The sequence below is a fragment of the Pollachius pollachius genome (genome assembly GCF_949987615.1).
Source record: "Pollachius pollachius genome assembly, chromosome: 15".
NCBI classification, from domain to species: domain Eukaryota; kingdom Metazoa; phylum Chordata; class Actinopteri; order Gadiformes; family Gadidae; genus Pollachius; species Pollachius pollachius.
In genome coordinates, this window is record NC_136948.1 from 15,431,940 (window position 1) to 15,448,353 (window position 16,414).

The window sequence follows — 16,414 nt, forward strand, 5'->3', positions numbered from 1 at the left end:
TAAGGGCTAAGCTATAACATGTGATCACACATGGGACAAGATTTTCAATAGTGAATGCAGAGACAGGTCACAAGGAAGCAGGTAGGGGATGGGCATCCACAACAGGACATCAGCCGGAATGAATGAATCAGATGGAGTCCATGGGACATCACTCGGTCAGAAGCCAGACTAGAGGGTCTGGAAGTGTCTCCAATGCAGCGGCATCCAAAACAGTTCTCAAAAGAACCTCTGAAAGCCAGTCTGACCTCTGACGTCGTCAACTCTGAGCTCCATGAGGGTTTTAAGGCTTTTATCCAACATTCCATCAGGTTGGATTTCAACATTTACATAACACATTTACATAAAACATTTATATTTACCTTTGCAATGCAGCAAATGGTTATTTGTATCAGTTGACATACTATTCTCATGGTATTCAATGTTTTAAAAGTATAAACAACATACCACAGAAAACACATAGTAACCACCAATGAGAAGCACTTGCTAACCTCTTCCCAGACCTCCACCATCACACACCAGTCCCATGATGCAATAATCCCAGCAGGGAGGCTAAAGCCTGAATTCCTTAACGCCCAAGACCCCCATGGATTCACTGCCCTCCTCTCTCTGGCTCGGAGACCCACATTCTGCATTCACAAATGTTTGGAATGCCCTGGCAACAACACGCACCAACAGAAAACACCTGCTCTGGGATTTATTAAAGAAATTGAATGATTCATGTTCAAAAGTTGATTTCCAAGTATAGCTGTTCATAGCTCAATAATATATTTTTTCATAATAATGAAAAATAGAATTGTATGGATGCTATGGATTGGCTGTGGCATGGAGGCAGAGCTTTAACAGATTGCAGTTTCAGACAGTTTCAGATTTAACTAACCAAGATGGGAAATAAAGATGTGTCTATATCTTTATTTTCTTCTTTTGCTCTTTCATTATTTCGATCTTGTGTGTAGGTCTTTATTTTCCATTACATTTAACTAATCAATCATATGTCACATAGGTCCATATATAAACAAATATTTAATAAAACAATTTATTTTAAAATGTGGTTCACAACTACGCATAATGTAGGTTTGAATTAATCAGGGAAACTAGTAATTGGAAACTAGAATTGGGTGGGGGTGTGAGAACGGTCTTGTTTTCATAACCTTGTCTTGAGAAAGACCACGATTATGGATGGCCACGTGTTTACCTGGCTTCTCCATCACTGGATGAAAGGCGCAGCTCCTCCGTCCAGATGCTCATTCGTTCAGGGCAGGCTCGTTAAAGGTGTTGCTGGTGGGATTGTGTCGGTAAAAACGCAGCTGTGATCAAATATGCTGCTACCAGTAGGAGGCAGTGTAACCCTGCTTCTCGTTATCTAAATCCTGCTTTTATCATGTTAAATCTGCTTAGTGAAACAGTAATCCGAAGAACTGACCATAATTTAAGACTACAATTTAATTGAATGTATTTACTTAGCCACAGCTCCTTTCGTTTTGTCCAACAGCTCCTATTGCGAAGGCCATGATGTTTCGTACAAGGTAAACGGGAAGAAAGTTTCTGCAATTATATACTGATGTCTTCTATTGTGGTTTCAATGATTGCATTGGCTGGCTGTAAATGTGTGTGCCCAGGTGGGATAAGATATGATGTGTTATCAGCAGGTGATTACGGTGCATGGTGTGTGTGTGTGTGTGTGTGTGTGTGTGTGTGTGTGTGTGTGTGTGTGTGTGTGTGTGTGTGTGTGTCTTTGTGCGTGTGTGTGCGCGTGTGCGTGTGTGTGATGTGTTTAAATAATGTATAAAATATAATACGAAATGTACATCTATGCCTATATGGCGCGGACTCACTAGTTTGATGTAGTGCTAAATCATTACACGTTCATCCCATAGAGATAGTAGGGTTATAGTGCAATTTTAAAATTATAGTGGCAATAAACCACCTCGCTCTTTAATAGCCATCTATCAAACTGTTAATCTGTTGATAAATGTTTTTGAATCGATTTAAAAGCATAAAGGCCTGCAACGAACCATGGCTGAAATGGGTTATTGGCAACTTTTCAAAAAGCGCACAAATGATTCAAACCAGCCTACAGGAAAAATAGATTTAGTCCAATTTCTAAATAAAAATAGTGAAATGCATTTTATCTGTAGGTCTATTTAAGAGGAATATAATCAAATCGAACAGAAGTATTAACTTAACTTATTTTAACCCTACAAACCAGACATGTCCATTACAGTGTGAAATGGGCAGTGTTGAAAGACGCCCCGCCTCTCAGAACTTTCAGCCGAAAGGCGGTGGACGACACTGGCGCTCACAAACTGCAACTTGATCCCAATCGCGCCGGTGACGGAGCTGAGCTGTGGGGGATTTCGCTTCTGCATTCAGCCATGCGTGTGAAGAGTGGCCGTGTTTGCCAAGAGTGAGTGGAAACCAGCGCAGCGCCAACGTCGAGCGTAGAGAATGCTGGCTCGGACTGCAGCAAAAGGTGTTATAAGATTGAATTAAATGAGTGTCGCTTTTACTAGTTATTTTGGGCGTTAGTAGAGAAGCCCCCCACATTTGGCGATTTATTTGGTCGAAATGCAAGCCATGGAGCCTATCACGAAGTGGACGCCGAAGCAAGTGGTTGACTGGATGAAAGGTACGTCTTGACTACATCATCAAACTATATTGCAACAATTTACAACAACAGAAACCTTGGGTATTTTATAGAACCTTTTGCCTGACGTTATCACCTCGTTGAAATTAGCCTAGTTTCGTAGAAACTGCTGCGCTTGTGTGACAGCATACCTCGCTTTACGCACTAGAACAACAACAATGGGATTTCAATTTAACTCCAAAATAGGACCCATTGTTATAAATGTGTGCATTATGTATTCAGCCTTTGTGGTTGGATGGTCGATGTGATGATACACTGGACGTTAGGAGGAACTTTGCGTCTCCCATAATGGATCTTTAGCGAGGAAGAGAGGCAAGTGTCGTCTGATTGAATAAGTTGAACGTTAACTGCTGACATAAGAACCACGCTGAGACATGCAGATATCCAAAACTATAAAGCCTTTTTTGGACTTCATGTCAACATGTAACATAATAGCATTGTGAAAATACTGGATATATATATTTATTAGCTTTTGGATTCTGCCCAGGCTGAAATTCTTGTTATGGAAATGACGACATCTAGTAACCATTCTTGTTTGAACCTGTGATCACTCACTACAAAGCTATGTGCGGTGAGGGACACCTTATGTGTTTAAGGGATGGCCCAAATTAAGTTTCCCTCCACCTTCGGTGTAAAAAGATTAACATAAATTAAAAGAAAGGAGTGCATACAATTGCTAATGATCACCATACTCGTATAAATTCTTTCATGCATTTTTTTAAACTAGGCTGCGTCCAATCATACAATAAGCTATTTGTCCTATCCAATAGTACTAGTGTGTGTGTGTGTGTGTGTGTGTGTGTGTGTGTGTGTGTGTGTGTGTGTGTGTGTGTGTGTGTGTGTGTGTGTGTGCGTGAGGTTTGGATTGTAGCTAGGCTTTACTCTCTTTCTCTCTGTGATGAAAAGAGTCTGGCTCGCCCCGGCATGGAGCGAGGATTAGTTGTGTACCCCAGTCCCCTGCACCGTCAGTCCCCTAAACCTCTGAGTCAGCACTCCTCCTCTCCCGGGTCTTAGTCCTGTTGGCATGGTTGTGAACACCACACGTTTTACGAAAAGAAAAAAACACACACGCACGCACACACACACACACATTCACAGGACTTCTCACAGAAGCCCACAACAAACCTGCTGTGACACGACGAAACACAATAACAGTCCAGCCATGAAACGCCGATGCCGGCTACAAATAAACAAATGGATGCCTGAATGCGCCGCAGCCCCTCTGCCTCTGGGCTGTTTTGGCTCCACAGACTCCGTTGGTGTATTGTGGCAGTTGGTAATCACTCGCATTGTTTGAGCAGATCAAGAGGTGGAGATGGGTGGTGGTTGGTGTGTACTGGTGGATGAAAGGATGATAAGGTTATATTAAGTTAGACACTGTTGGGTTTCTGGTGTGTGTGTGTGTGTGTGTGTGTGTGTGTGTGTGTGTGTGTGTGTGTGTGTGTGTGTGTGTGTGTGTGTGTGTCAGGGGGTTGGCCATGTACCTCTGAGCTCTGCTCTTCCAGCTGGACACGTAGAGTGTCATGTGTTGGTAGGTGTGGGCCATATGTCATGTGTTACTTAACCAAGGGCAGCATCAGGGCCTTTGGATGGACGGGGACAAAGATGGCGTTTCAAAACCAATCTCCATGCATTATTCTTTGCAAATTCAGTCCGGGGAAAGATCATTAAGGATGTCTCGGGTTGGAGTGAGTTATAAATACGTTATCTAATGGTATGATCCCAAAATATGCACTTGTGATAACATCTCACACTTAAAAAATGCTACTTCCTTGTTATTTTCCTAATATAGTCTTAAACCCACAAGGTTGGGAATTTCAGCACAGCAATGGGAGAGCTATTTGGGAAATGTTAGGTTCTAAACTTGGCTTAATACTTTCACATGTTCCCATCAAACCTTTTGTTGATCCTTTCTCACTATGTTTACCTATTTTCTGTTGAAGAGACTCTGGTTCTTTTCTCTCAGGTATCCGAAACACGTAAGCCAGGATACTATCTCCTTAAGGCACGTGTATTGCTGGTCCTCTACTCAGTCCAAACGGCGGTGACATTTATTTACTCCAGTTCCCTACCTCGGTTTGGCCTTCAGATTTTCCAATGGACTTTTTCACTGAGTAGTCAAATTACAAATCCTTCCATGTGGAGCCATATCTGGCTTGGCAAATTAAGCAATGGGTTTATTTTAAGCAATAGGTCGCCATTAGAAGACCAGCTGATCCAGTGGCCTATATCTGAGTCGTAATGAGGTCACGAGGATATAAGAATCCGGAAAAAGTCTATTAAGTCTATTACCAAGTTAGAGCAGCGTGGATCTCACATCCTTGCATGGTACCGGAGACGTGACCGCTGGGCTGTCGGAGAAGTAGGCCTACTGACTGAAGTGCATGGATGGATGTGTGTGCCGACACTTGTTGGCTCTCCCCTGCCTTATCTCTGAAGGTGATACTGAGGTGTGTGCAGTGATGGCCTCACTCAGTCCCTGATCTTTATCTGGAAATAGAGGAGACTTCCTAAACTGGAGTGTGAACAGACATGGCACACACACACACACAGCTTACCCTTAATAAGACAAGCATGCAGTCGCTCCCTCTCTCTCTGTCTCTCTGTCACTGGCACTCTGTCTCTCTCTCAATCTGTCTCTCTCTCTGGTGCTCTGTGTCTCTGTCTCTCTGGTGTTCGGTCTCTCTCTCGCTCTCTCTCTCTCTCTCTGTCTCTCTCTCTGTCCCTCTGTCTCTGTGTCCCTCTGTCCCTCTGTCACTGGCGCTCTGTCTCTCTCTCAATCTGTCTCTGTCCCTCTGTTGTTTTGTCTCTCTCTCTCTCTCTGTCTGTCTGTCTGTCTGTCTGTCTGTCTGTCTGTCTGTCTATCTGTCTCACTCTCTCTCTCTCTCTCTCTCTTTCTCTGTCCCTCTGTCTCTCTCTGTCCCTCTGTCTCTCTGTCCCGTGCACACAATCTCATTTTAGGACGGCATGGCTCTATGTATGACCCATCTCCATAGGGTGCCATTAATCCCCTGACCATTACAACTCCTGAACTGCAGGTCGGTCCATGTGGGCCTCATGGGACCACCAGGTGTTGTTGTGCATATGAATAAAGAGGCCAACACACCTACTGTATATCTCAGCCCTCAAGCATATGCGGAAGTGGCCGAGCAAAAGAGTTTCCCCTACCTGCATGGAAATCCATTAAGGTTAACCCCCCCGGGTCTTTGTTAACATTGGTTAACCAGCCTCACTGGCCATTTTTTGTTTCCAAACCCTGCTGTGTTGTTCCACTGATGGGGAAGATATCCTCTTTACCTTCCCATAGAAAACGGCCTTTAGAATTCAGGGGAGGCACTGTAAGTGGATTCTCCCAGGGGGGGGAGCGGGGGGAACTGTGGAGGTTTCACATCGGCCCGTTTCTCACACGGCCTCGAGTCCTCCGCCTCTCTCGGCCCCAGGAGCTCTGCCATGTGAGGGCCACGAAAGAAATCATGAAAAATGAACTTCGGACAGCGTTTACTCCGTTAATGGCTGGTAGTGCTGATTAGTTGGTGTAATAAGTTGAGGATGCAGGAAGCGCCTGTACCACTGGACAGCGTGGGCAAAGGCAATTTCTAAGGAAGGGGCAACCGGAAAAACCAAACCAACCACTGGTTTCCATTTGCATGTATCCCCAACGGCCATGTGTGTCCCCGTGTGTGTGTGTGTGTGTGTGTGTGTGTGTGTGTGTGTGTGTGTGTGTGTGTGTGTGTGTGTGTGTGTGTGTGTGACTTCGTATCCATGCCAACCTGTGTATGTTATTCATTCAAATTGAAAATGTGCACTGCAAATCTAACCAGATGATCTCAGCTTAGCAGGCACCACAAGCTTTTGGCCCTTAGCCTATCCTAAGAGCATTTGCCTGAGAACCAACAGGCTTAAGCCGTCAACTAAAAGCCTGAACCTGAGGAACAAGGCCCAAATGCATGAGAAGCAGTGTAAATCTGTGTGTATGTGCACATAAAAAGGCTCTAACATGTTATAGCTTCTAGGCCTTCCTCTGAGAATCCCATGATTGTGTGCGCATGTACAGTATATGACACCTAACCCAAGAAGGTTATGAGCCTGCTCCAATAGAAACCAAAGTACCAGAGTGGCCTGGCTCCAAAAGATGAGCTGGCATGGCCCCAGTACAAATGGTCCCGATGGAGGGAGCCAGTGCCGGTATGAAGGCTGGCGTGGATGGCGTTATCAAAGCCATTCCTCTGGTTGCTGCTGTGGTCTAATAGCCACCAAATATGAGAGGAATGAAGCCAACTATGCCAGTGGCCAGAGTTCAAACCAGCAGTCACAACAGGTCACACATGCCCTTTGATGAGGTTTAGGGCCTCCATTGGCTGTAAAAGGATTTGATAGGCAGAACATAAATGACTTGACATTCATCGCTCTGGCTAGCCAAAAAAGAAAATAAATCCAAAAGCACTCCGTTCATTCGCTTGGCAGCATTACATTGTAAGGAAACTTTAAAATTATGATAATTATCGAGTGAGTCTTGAGTTTTATGAACTGTTGACCTCTTTTGGCATTAAAACGGGCAATTCTGTTCCGGTTGAGTGGTAGAACCGACCTCACTGGGAACATGTCGAGGCGGGCCAGTACAGTCCCACACATCCTTTGTCCTGCTACTCCCATAGATTTAAATCACTGTGCCCAGACGGGCATACAATGTCATGGTTAACCATTCGGACTCGTCGCTTAAAACTTTGGTTGTTTTTTGTATGTGGCAAAATGTGATGAATTGGTGCAAACAATTGTTTTTGCTGGGTCTTACTGGACTAAGATCACCGCTGGATCTACTTTAAGCCCTCTTGTTGACTGGTTTCATTAGAATGCACTGATGGATGAAACAGCTGTAATGCCTCAGTCTCAGTTTCCACTGCAAAGACCCCCCCCCCATAACCCCTGATGGTTCACTCTACAATGCCCCCATTTAGTGTGTGTGTGTGTGTGTGTGTGTGTATGTGTGTGTGTGTGTGTCTGTGTGTGTGTGTGTGTGTGTGTGTGTGTGTGTGTGTGTGTGTGTGTGTGTGTTCATAATCACTCCTTTATGGGGTGGTTATAAAGCAGTCATAAGGTGAACTGCGCCAGGCTTCTGTTTTTACATTCTTTTCTCTGTTTATCTTTTCATATATAGATTATTTTTTTCATTTTCTTTTACCAATGAACCCCATGAACTTCGGCTCTCGTTGGGTTTATTGTCTTTCTACCTTTGGACTTCCCCAACTGAACTTCAGACAATCAAGTAAGACAACATTCTGATGATATGACCGTATTCCCCCTGAAGAACCTTAGCCTGTAACAGCCCTCATACAGGAAAGCCTGCGAGAATATCTAACAATCCAACAGATCTAGCATAGCTTGCAGTGTCATGTTATTTGTTCTGAAATAGGTCAAACTATAGCCTACATTCTCCAGTGAAAGTGCTTTGCTAAGAACCTTCTAGACTTCAGGGGTTAAAGGTTTAAAACCTACCCAAACCTCACATTAATTCACCTCCACCCGAACAACATCAGTTAACCTTAAGGATATCCGCACAAGCCATTGTTTCTCTCCCCTTCATCCCAACTCAATAGGCAGTTGAATAGATGATAGAAAGTCAAATCATGCTTTCCCAAAGGTCATACATCAGAATGCTAGCTTAACCAGCGCACAACGGCAACGGTTTCACAAAGGCGGCCGACCGCACGAGAGGATCCTTCTATGACATGCTCCTGCGTGGATGCAACACCTGGGGAGCCGCCTCTCACCTGCTCTGCTCCACTGTTTGCGCTGGCCATTTTTAGGTCACTTTTCCAGTCAGTGGCAGATTCAATCTTTTACGGTGATATGACGGGCCCGCCCTTAATTTGGCACGACAGACCCACAACAGGTGCCAACAGACGGCACAAACAGGGCTCACCTGGAAGTGTGTGTGTGTGTGTGTGTGTGTGTGTGTGTGTGTGTGTGTGTGTGTGTGTGTGTGTGTGTGTGTGTGTGTGTGTGTGTGTGTGTGTGTGTGTGTGTGTGTGTGTGTGTGTGTGATTCCGTCATTGTTTTAGATTCACAGCACAAAGCCATGGGAAAAAAAAGTCTGTGGGTGCAACAGGAATAGCATGTTGCCGCACAAACTAAACAATCAAGTTGTGGGTTTGTGTGTGCGTGTTTTGGTGAGCCTAGCTGTATTAGAGAGGTGCTGTTTTGTGGCTAGTGGGATTCACATGTCCAATACTAACAGTAACCCCCCCAAACATGACTCAACCTCTTGCTCTGTGTGAGTTTCTGTGTCTGTCTCTCTAGCCTGCAAACAACACATGCACACCAACAGGGAGAACTGGATTGACTTCCCACGCCTGTGGACTTTGCTTATAAACTTTCTAGTTATTTTCCCTGTAAAAGGATGTGATAATTTCTTCACGCAAAGATTGTGTCTGTGAGTCCGCTTTGTGTTTTTCTATTTATTGAAGAAATTAATAGAGAAGGTGTGATGATTGTAACATTTAGTACAAATAAGTACTAATAATTATGTTATCATAAGTTTGTGGATTTGAAGACCCAGTCAGTTGAGATTATCTATTTATTCAAAATCAATGCAGTTTAAAAGTCGAATCAATTCATAACATCAACTTATTTTTCGGGTTTGTAAAATATAAGGGAAATGGAATTGCAGTAGTTTATTAGCGAAAACATCAAATAATATGTCCCGTACTAAAACCCCAATATCCCAAAACAAATATTATTCCATTGGTGTGTCTTTGCTTCTCTGGATAAAGGCCTCTCTATGACCCCGCCCGGAACCAGGCGCAAGCTGGCTCTAAATCACTGACTCCCATAGACTTCCTTCCGCCTCCGTTCCTCTTATCTGTCCCATCTTCCCTCCCTTCCCTGGTTGTCCCATCGTGTCTTCTGCCAACTTAAACCTCATCCAACATTTTCTAGCCCCCCTCTCTCTCTGCTGCGAGTTACCACAGCAACCCAAACTTTGTTTACTGCTCCTGCCATTGTGTCAGCCCTTTTGTGACGGTGGTGACGTCGTTGTGAATGATGTGGTGACCGTCACCAGGGCAAAAGGATGGGAGGAGAGTCCCTTCAGGACTTCAGAGCTAGGAACTGGGAGAGCTGGGGGATAAGTGGAAGGGGGGAAATGAGCAGGAGGTGTTGGATCTCTAATACGATGCCAAGCAGGGAAACTCCACCTGCCACAAAAAAAAACACCATGTAAGGGTTCATTGTCAGATGATTTTCCTGTGAAATAGTTCTGGGGATTTATGACAATTACTAGATCCTTATCCACAATGTTTTGGAGGGATTATTGCAGCAGCCAGATAACAATTAAACCCTCAACTGAGTGGTTTCAAGCAATTGCCTGCGAAAACATGCCAAAAATAGAAAGAGGCTTTCTTCTATCAAAAGTTGTTATTGTTTTTGTCAACTCTTTTCCCTTAAAGGCAGAGTGCCATAATATATATCAATGGTGGTGAGATATATATATACGGGTATTTTTTAATCCATCCAATCGTATCAGAGTCAGATTATCACCACTCCCACGGTCTCCTGGCTTGTTTTAGACCCAACTAAATGAGTGTGACACCTCCCTCCCTCCTTCTCTTCCATAGCGTGTCCTCCTTTGTTGTGGTTCCACAGGCGTCCATTATAGAACTGTTTTAAAACGGTCTGTAATCAGCGTTCCTGGGGCCACCTCGAGGGATTTAGCCCACATGTACTGTATATGGGAAGGGAGGAAGCCACTTTATGTAATGCCTGTTCACAACACAATGTGTAATGTTTTGTTTTTAATTCAAGAGCCTTTGAAGCCACAAGTTGGCTATATGTTGCTAAGTGGTACGTGGGGCAGTCATCTTGACTTTAGTACCATAATTGTCTCCCTTCCCTCTCTCCCTCTCTGTGTCTCTGTAAACAATGGAATGGAGTCTTCAATCACTGTTTTGCCCAAAAGAAAATTATTAGGTGTTGGAGCGGGAGTTTGTCAGAAGATGCTGTTCACATGCATCATTGGTGTGATATTTCCTAATTTGCTCTCATTGAGTACAGATATTCTCACAGCAAACGGTGGATATGCTCCTCCAACCCTGCTAGAATGACATGACTTAGTTACAAGACAAATCTTCATACATTTTTTATTGTGTTATGTATTTACACAATGTATACTACACTATAACTAGTTGTCTTGAGATGCTAGAAGAGAGAGATGGACCACATAACAATGACAAACAGAAGTTCCAGGAAAGAATGAGAAGATTGTAATAGGTGAAGAGTCCACTCTGGAAAAAGAGGCTGAGCATTTTATTCGCCATGACATTTCTGCGGCCCCTTGTTGCTTTCTTTAGCTGGTGTTTATGCTAGCGATAATGCATAAGGTCGCTAGCCAACAGCCTGGTTTGAGAGTGATGAGTGTTTGCGTTGGGGTGAGAGAGCTAACCAATCGCTGACGTATTCCAAAACCCCTGATGATCTCTTGAGGTACACAAACACACCTTGTGTGGGACGGGACAAGGGACTATTACAGCAAAGTGGTTTTAGTCTCTCTGATACCAATACATTGGTATGTTGTTCAGAGGCAGAACCAATGCTACGTAGAACTACCTGTTTCTTGCTATCCTTCCCTTTGTGAGCCTTGTATTACATATTCTCTGTCTCCTCCCACTGTCCTTTCTGATTGGTTAGTCCTCATCAGGCATCAGGTTATAAGGCAGGTAATACACCTCCTGCTGATCCCACAGTCCTTGTGCACCGGCCTTATTTGAGACCTTAACTCACTGCCCAATTCCCCTCCTGTTTTTATCTCCGATCCCAAACCCCAGCCTCCATGGTCTGGCCGTGGCAATGTGTCCGGGGGTCGGGGGCAACAGCGACACGAGTCCCGTTTTAACGGCTGCAGCCCCATGAGCTATGACCCCCCCCCCACCCCTTCCCCTCGTCTGTCGTCGTCCGAGACCCGGCGACCAGCGGAGCTGCTTTTGACCACCAGCGTCCTGCTGGTGGTCTCGGCTGCCCTGACTCACTCTGCCCCCGAGCCACCTTGGATGTATCCATAACCCCCCAATACCAGCCCATGGTAAGAGATTAGGAGGCTACAACGCGCCATGAAGCGCCCTCTGGACCTACAGAGGAAGCTATGGATAAGATTAGGAGATGAGGGGAGGCCGGGGCGCATGGCCTGCCGAGCGCTGTCCACAAACGACCCCCCCCCCCGCCTGATAATTAAATACTAGCTCAGAAATAACCTCTCAGACAGACTGGTCACCGTTCATGTTCAGCGAATGCCAAAAAGAGCAGGCGGTTGTCTGCTATTGTGTCAACAGAAGGAGAAGACAACGCGCCCATTGGAGACGATGCACAGTGCCGTTGTCCCCAGTATCTACCCCATTTCCCGGTTCCCACATTCCCGGTACCCACTAAGTGTATGTGTGTGTGTGTGTATGTGTGTGTGTGTGTGTGTGTGTGTGCATACGTGCTTTGTTTTCATCCTGTGAAGTCATGCATTAGAGGGCAGCTTAGCGTTGGCCAAGTGTAGTGTTTTCCCGCACCCCACCACGCCACCTCTCTCTCTTTCTAATTACAGCCGGGCCGGTCCCGGCAGAGAGCTGAAATGCAGCGGACTCCCACAATGGATGTCCTCTACGGAGAACAATGAGTGAAATTCCTCACCACTCCCCACAGGTCGAGAGGGGTAGAAAGAAAGCGGGGAGAGAGAGAGAGAGAGAGAGAGCTACAGTGGCACAGCTCGTCCCCACCCAGTCGCTTTCCCACTGGAAAACACCAGTAGGGGGGTGTGTGTGTGTGTTTATCTGTGTGTGGAGGCTTGCAGGATGTCCAGAGCTCCCACTGGGAGTACTGGGGAGGGTGGAGGAGGGGAGGCGTTTGCTGCTGTGGGAGGTGAAAGACTGTCCACTCTCTCTGCTCGTTTAACCAGAGAACTGGAACATGACGCTGGCAGCCCAAAGCTCTAAACGCTGACTGTCAAACGCAATTGTCTTCCCCCGCCCCCGCTCTCATGGTCTGAGGACGGAACACGGCATCTAGGAGTGAAGCGGTTCCAAAATTGATTATCTGATGATCAATCAACCCTTCCCTTCTTCCCACACACAGTTAGCAAGTAACAATCTCTTACTGTGGTGTCTTGGCTCACACAAGGTCCAAACTGCTGAACCCCTGTCATTTCGTTGTTTTCCTGCGCAGATGTGAACCATGCAATGCGGACCTTTAGGGGAGGAATGGCCGGGCCATCTGCAAAAAGAATAGGTTTTTGTGTTTACCTTGCTGAAAGGGTGTACTTAGACGGCCTTGAAGCCGGGGTCTGCGGCGATTGAAAGAGCTCCTGCAGGGATCCAGAGCTCTCTCCACAGACATGGCTGCACAAGAATCTGTGCTGCTTGCTTTAGCAGCTGTTTGGCTCAGTGTGTGTCTCCATGTGTGTGGGACATGGCTGTTGTGTTGATAACCTGGCCCTCCAAGTGCAATCGTCATACATTTAAAATCCAGTGTTAGTAGGTGGCAGTAGGACACCTTATTATTATATTGACCCCATATCATTATTTACATAAGCATAGGTAAACAACAACTAATTATCTGTGTCTGCTTTTTCTGCATTATTACTTTTTCTGAGTTAATTCTTCTTCTATTACTTCTTACACTGCACTCGGTAGGTTTGGCCTGTTACCCAGAACACTGTTGCCGTTGCCACTGTGTGACTTGCCTGTTTCCAAACATCTCATTCGCAGTCCCTCGCTGTGATTTGAACACACTTGCCAAGTGCTTCGAAAAGGCCATCAAACTCTGCAAAAGTGTTTCATCTCGCTCGTCTTTTAAAGAGAGAGCCCTAATTCACACAGTGCTCCGACTTCTGTCCTCCCCCTCCTCCCCTTCACTCCATTGACAATAACGTGACACTTAATCTGCTTTGCTTGTCGCTATTCCCTTAATGGAAAGGGATAGTCCCTCACGTGGGCACACACCCACACCATTGATCCGAGTCCAATAAATGTTTTATAAGCCCAGTGTAAGGACACCTCTCTGTTATTCAGAAGATCCCAATGGTTTGGTGACATGAGGGTGTTGGCCATGGCATTTAGGATTTGTGCATGGTGGATGGTCAACTGCTATTTTAATAGTTGTAGAGCCATGCCCTTCAGCCCCTTTCTCTGCAATCATAAGCACCATAAGGGGATGAGTCCGCACACACACACACACACACGCATGCACACACATCGTCCTGTTCCTCGCAGGCTATGGTCCCAATTGAAATACCATTGCTGATCAGTCCCATGAAGGACATTTGGTATTTGGAAAATGCAAGGCAGACGATGGGATGCGTCTGGGACTAACATTTACACCGGAATGCGCAAGTCAAGGAAAAGCAGATCGAACCAATGTATATAAATGGGCTTACATATCTTTTTTTTTTTTTTGTTGCTTTGTGAGTGCCTGAATGCTAACATGTAATATTAGAATTGTGATTAAATACAGCTTTAATAATACCACTCTAGACCTGGCATGGAGTGTTTTCATAAACCCAAGGCTTTTCAGTTCACCGCAAGCCCCTTCTTACATGGGCACAGACGGTAGTGCTTGGCGCGTGGCCACATTCCACAGGAAATGCTTCTCTTAACGCCACAGGAAGGTGAAGCACTTGCTGCCACTGGATTCCCCTCTACGTTTCCATCTGATTGCACTACAGTAGGTGTCTGGCTCTGGTCATGAGAGTGTCTGGGTTGTTCTCAGTAGGCCCTGAAACAAACTCCAACTGTCTTACTCTAAGGTGAATTCCACCCAAGCCTTCTCTCTTCACACGCTTTTCACCTTTTTAATGCTGTCCAAGTCAGAGCAGAGCTCAGAAGTGTCTGAAAGTCTGGCCTGGGAAGTGTCTCCGAGGAACAGGAATAATCTTGTTCTGGTTTGATCAGGAAGATGGGGCCTTGAGCCTGCAGACGACTCTCTGACCTGTCTTCTATTATTCTTTTCTCCTACGAAAAGGCTGCTGTGTGGGAGTACCATTATTTCTTCAGTTAATAGTTGGACCAGATAATGCATGAAGAACATTGGATAATAATCATGGACAAAGTAATAATAGCAATTGTGCAGATGTACTTTTGGAGTTCTGTCATATGTTTCAGATTAAGTGAGGAAACTAACTTGACCTCTAAACCCCTAAATGAACTTCGAATCTCCAAAGAAGTGTGTGTGTGTGTGTGTGTGTGTGTGTGTGTGTGTGTGTGTGTGCGTGTGTGTGTGTGTTGCAGCTGACAAGTCTCTTTAGCAAAGGCAGGCCTACACAGCCACAGCTGCCTCTTCTCTTTGCCCTCTTTGATGGCTGGAAGGATGCCGTTTCACTCTCCACACACACACACAGACACACACACACGTGCACACAAAGGCGAGCCTCTGTTGTCACAACATCACATGAAGGTCCACGGAGAGACGGATCACATGGGAGAGAGCGTGTTCCTTTTTACAAGTGTATTGCGTGACCACCAACGACAGTAGGAAAATAATTTGATAATGTTACTATTAGTTCGCTTGAACCCTTCCTCAATTCCTTCTTTCTCTGGGAGATTGAATTGGATCCCCCCCTCTAATAGTTGTTGCATGCGTGGTCACGGGAAATGACAGTTGGCACGCTGTTAACTCAGCCCATTTATTGTGGGTCCTGCAAATAGCAGCAGAAGGACCCACTGACACACATGCTGGACACACACACACACACACACACACACACACACACACACACACACACACACACACACACACACACACACACACACACACACACACACACACACACACACACACACAATGGAAGTCTATTCTTTAACTGACCTAACATTGTTAACTGCTCGTCTGTTTATCTAGGGGGGGATCGCCGTCCCACCTGTTCTCCGCCTGCACTGTGCACACACACACACATGCATGCATGCATGCGTCCAAACAAAGACCTGGTAGAAGACATGCATGGTAGTTAATCTTTGCTTGTGACAACTTATGGGCCCAAGTTTGACAGGGAAAGAGCTAGCTCTCAAACGAACAGCAAACTCGACAAGATTATTTTTCATCCTGAAGCAACAAGAAAAGGGTTGCAAAAAAAAAAAAGGTTTTGAACCCTCCTTTTATGTTATCTTTATAGATGGGGAGTTTTATCATGCAACTGTGTGTGCCTGGAGCCTGGACCTCCGTTTAATGACTTTGCCTCCATCCTCTTTGTGTGTGTTCAGGTCTGGACGACAGCCTGCAGCTCTACGTGAACAACTTTGAGCGGGAGAAGATCAGCGGTGAGCAGCTGCTGAAGATCTCGCACCAGGACCTGGAGGAGCTGGGCGTCGCCCGCATTGGACACCAGGAGCTGGTGCTGGAGGCGGTGGACCTGCTCTGCGCCCTGGTCAGTGGACCTCTGCCCATCGGGGGTGTAGCTGGTGGGGGTCTGTGGGTGGGTGGGACCAGGAACAACACAGCACAAAGTGACGGCTCTGATCCTTTTTTGGATTGGTTGTCATGCATTAGCTGCATTAGCTGCTTTTTTGAGAGTGAATTGGCATCAATTGTTTCGCTTTCCGACTCCCTTTCGGAATTGGACTTCTGTTGGGACTTCGTTCACAAACTCTGGATTCTGTTTGCCATTCAGCTTCATCCAGCTCGAACAAAACAAAAGCTATCCCGTTAGCTCCGGTCGCGTGCCCTGGCCGCCTGGCTGGTTTCTGTCAAACATTCCCCTTTAGGGCCCTCTGTATCCTCAATGGGACCCAGAGAGCTGACCAGCTG

The 16,414-nt window shown here is 45.7% G+C and overlaps 1 protein-coding gene across 2 annotated transcripts in view; it reads left to right on the forward strand.

Moving 5' to 3' along the window:
- The first annotated feature begins 2,317 nt into the window (after positions 1-2,317).
- LOC307086821 (connector enhancer of kinase suppressor of ras 3-like) overlaps positions 2,318-16,414 on the forward strand; it is a 41,688-nt gene continuing 27,591 nt past the window's right edge. For both annotated transcript variants that reach the window (XM_079752160.1, XM_079752161.1), the window contains exons 1-2: positions 2,318-2,626; positions 15,871-16,034. In XM_079752160.1, coding sequence (XP_079608286.1) covers positions 2,566-2,626; positions 15,871-16,034 — 225 coding nt within the window. In that variant the 5' untranslated portion in view covers positions 2,318-2,565. The remainder of the gene's footprint in view (positions 2,627-15,870; positions 16,035-16,414) is intronic.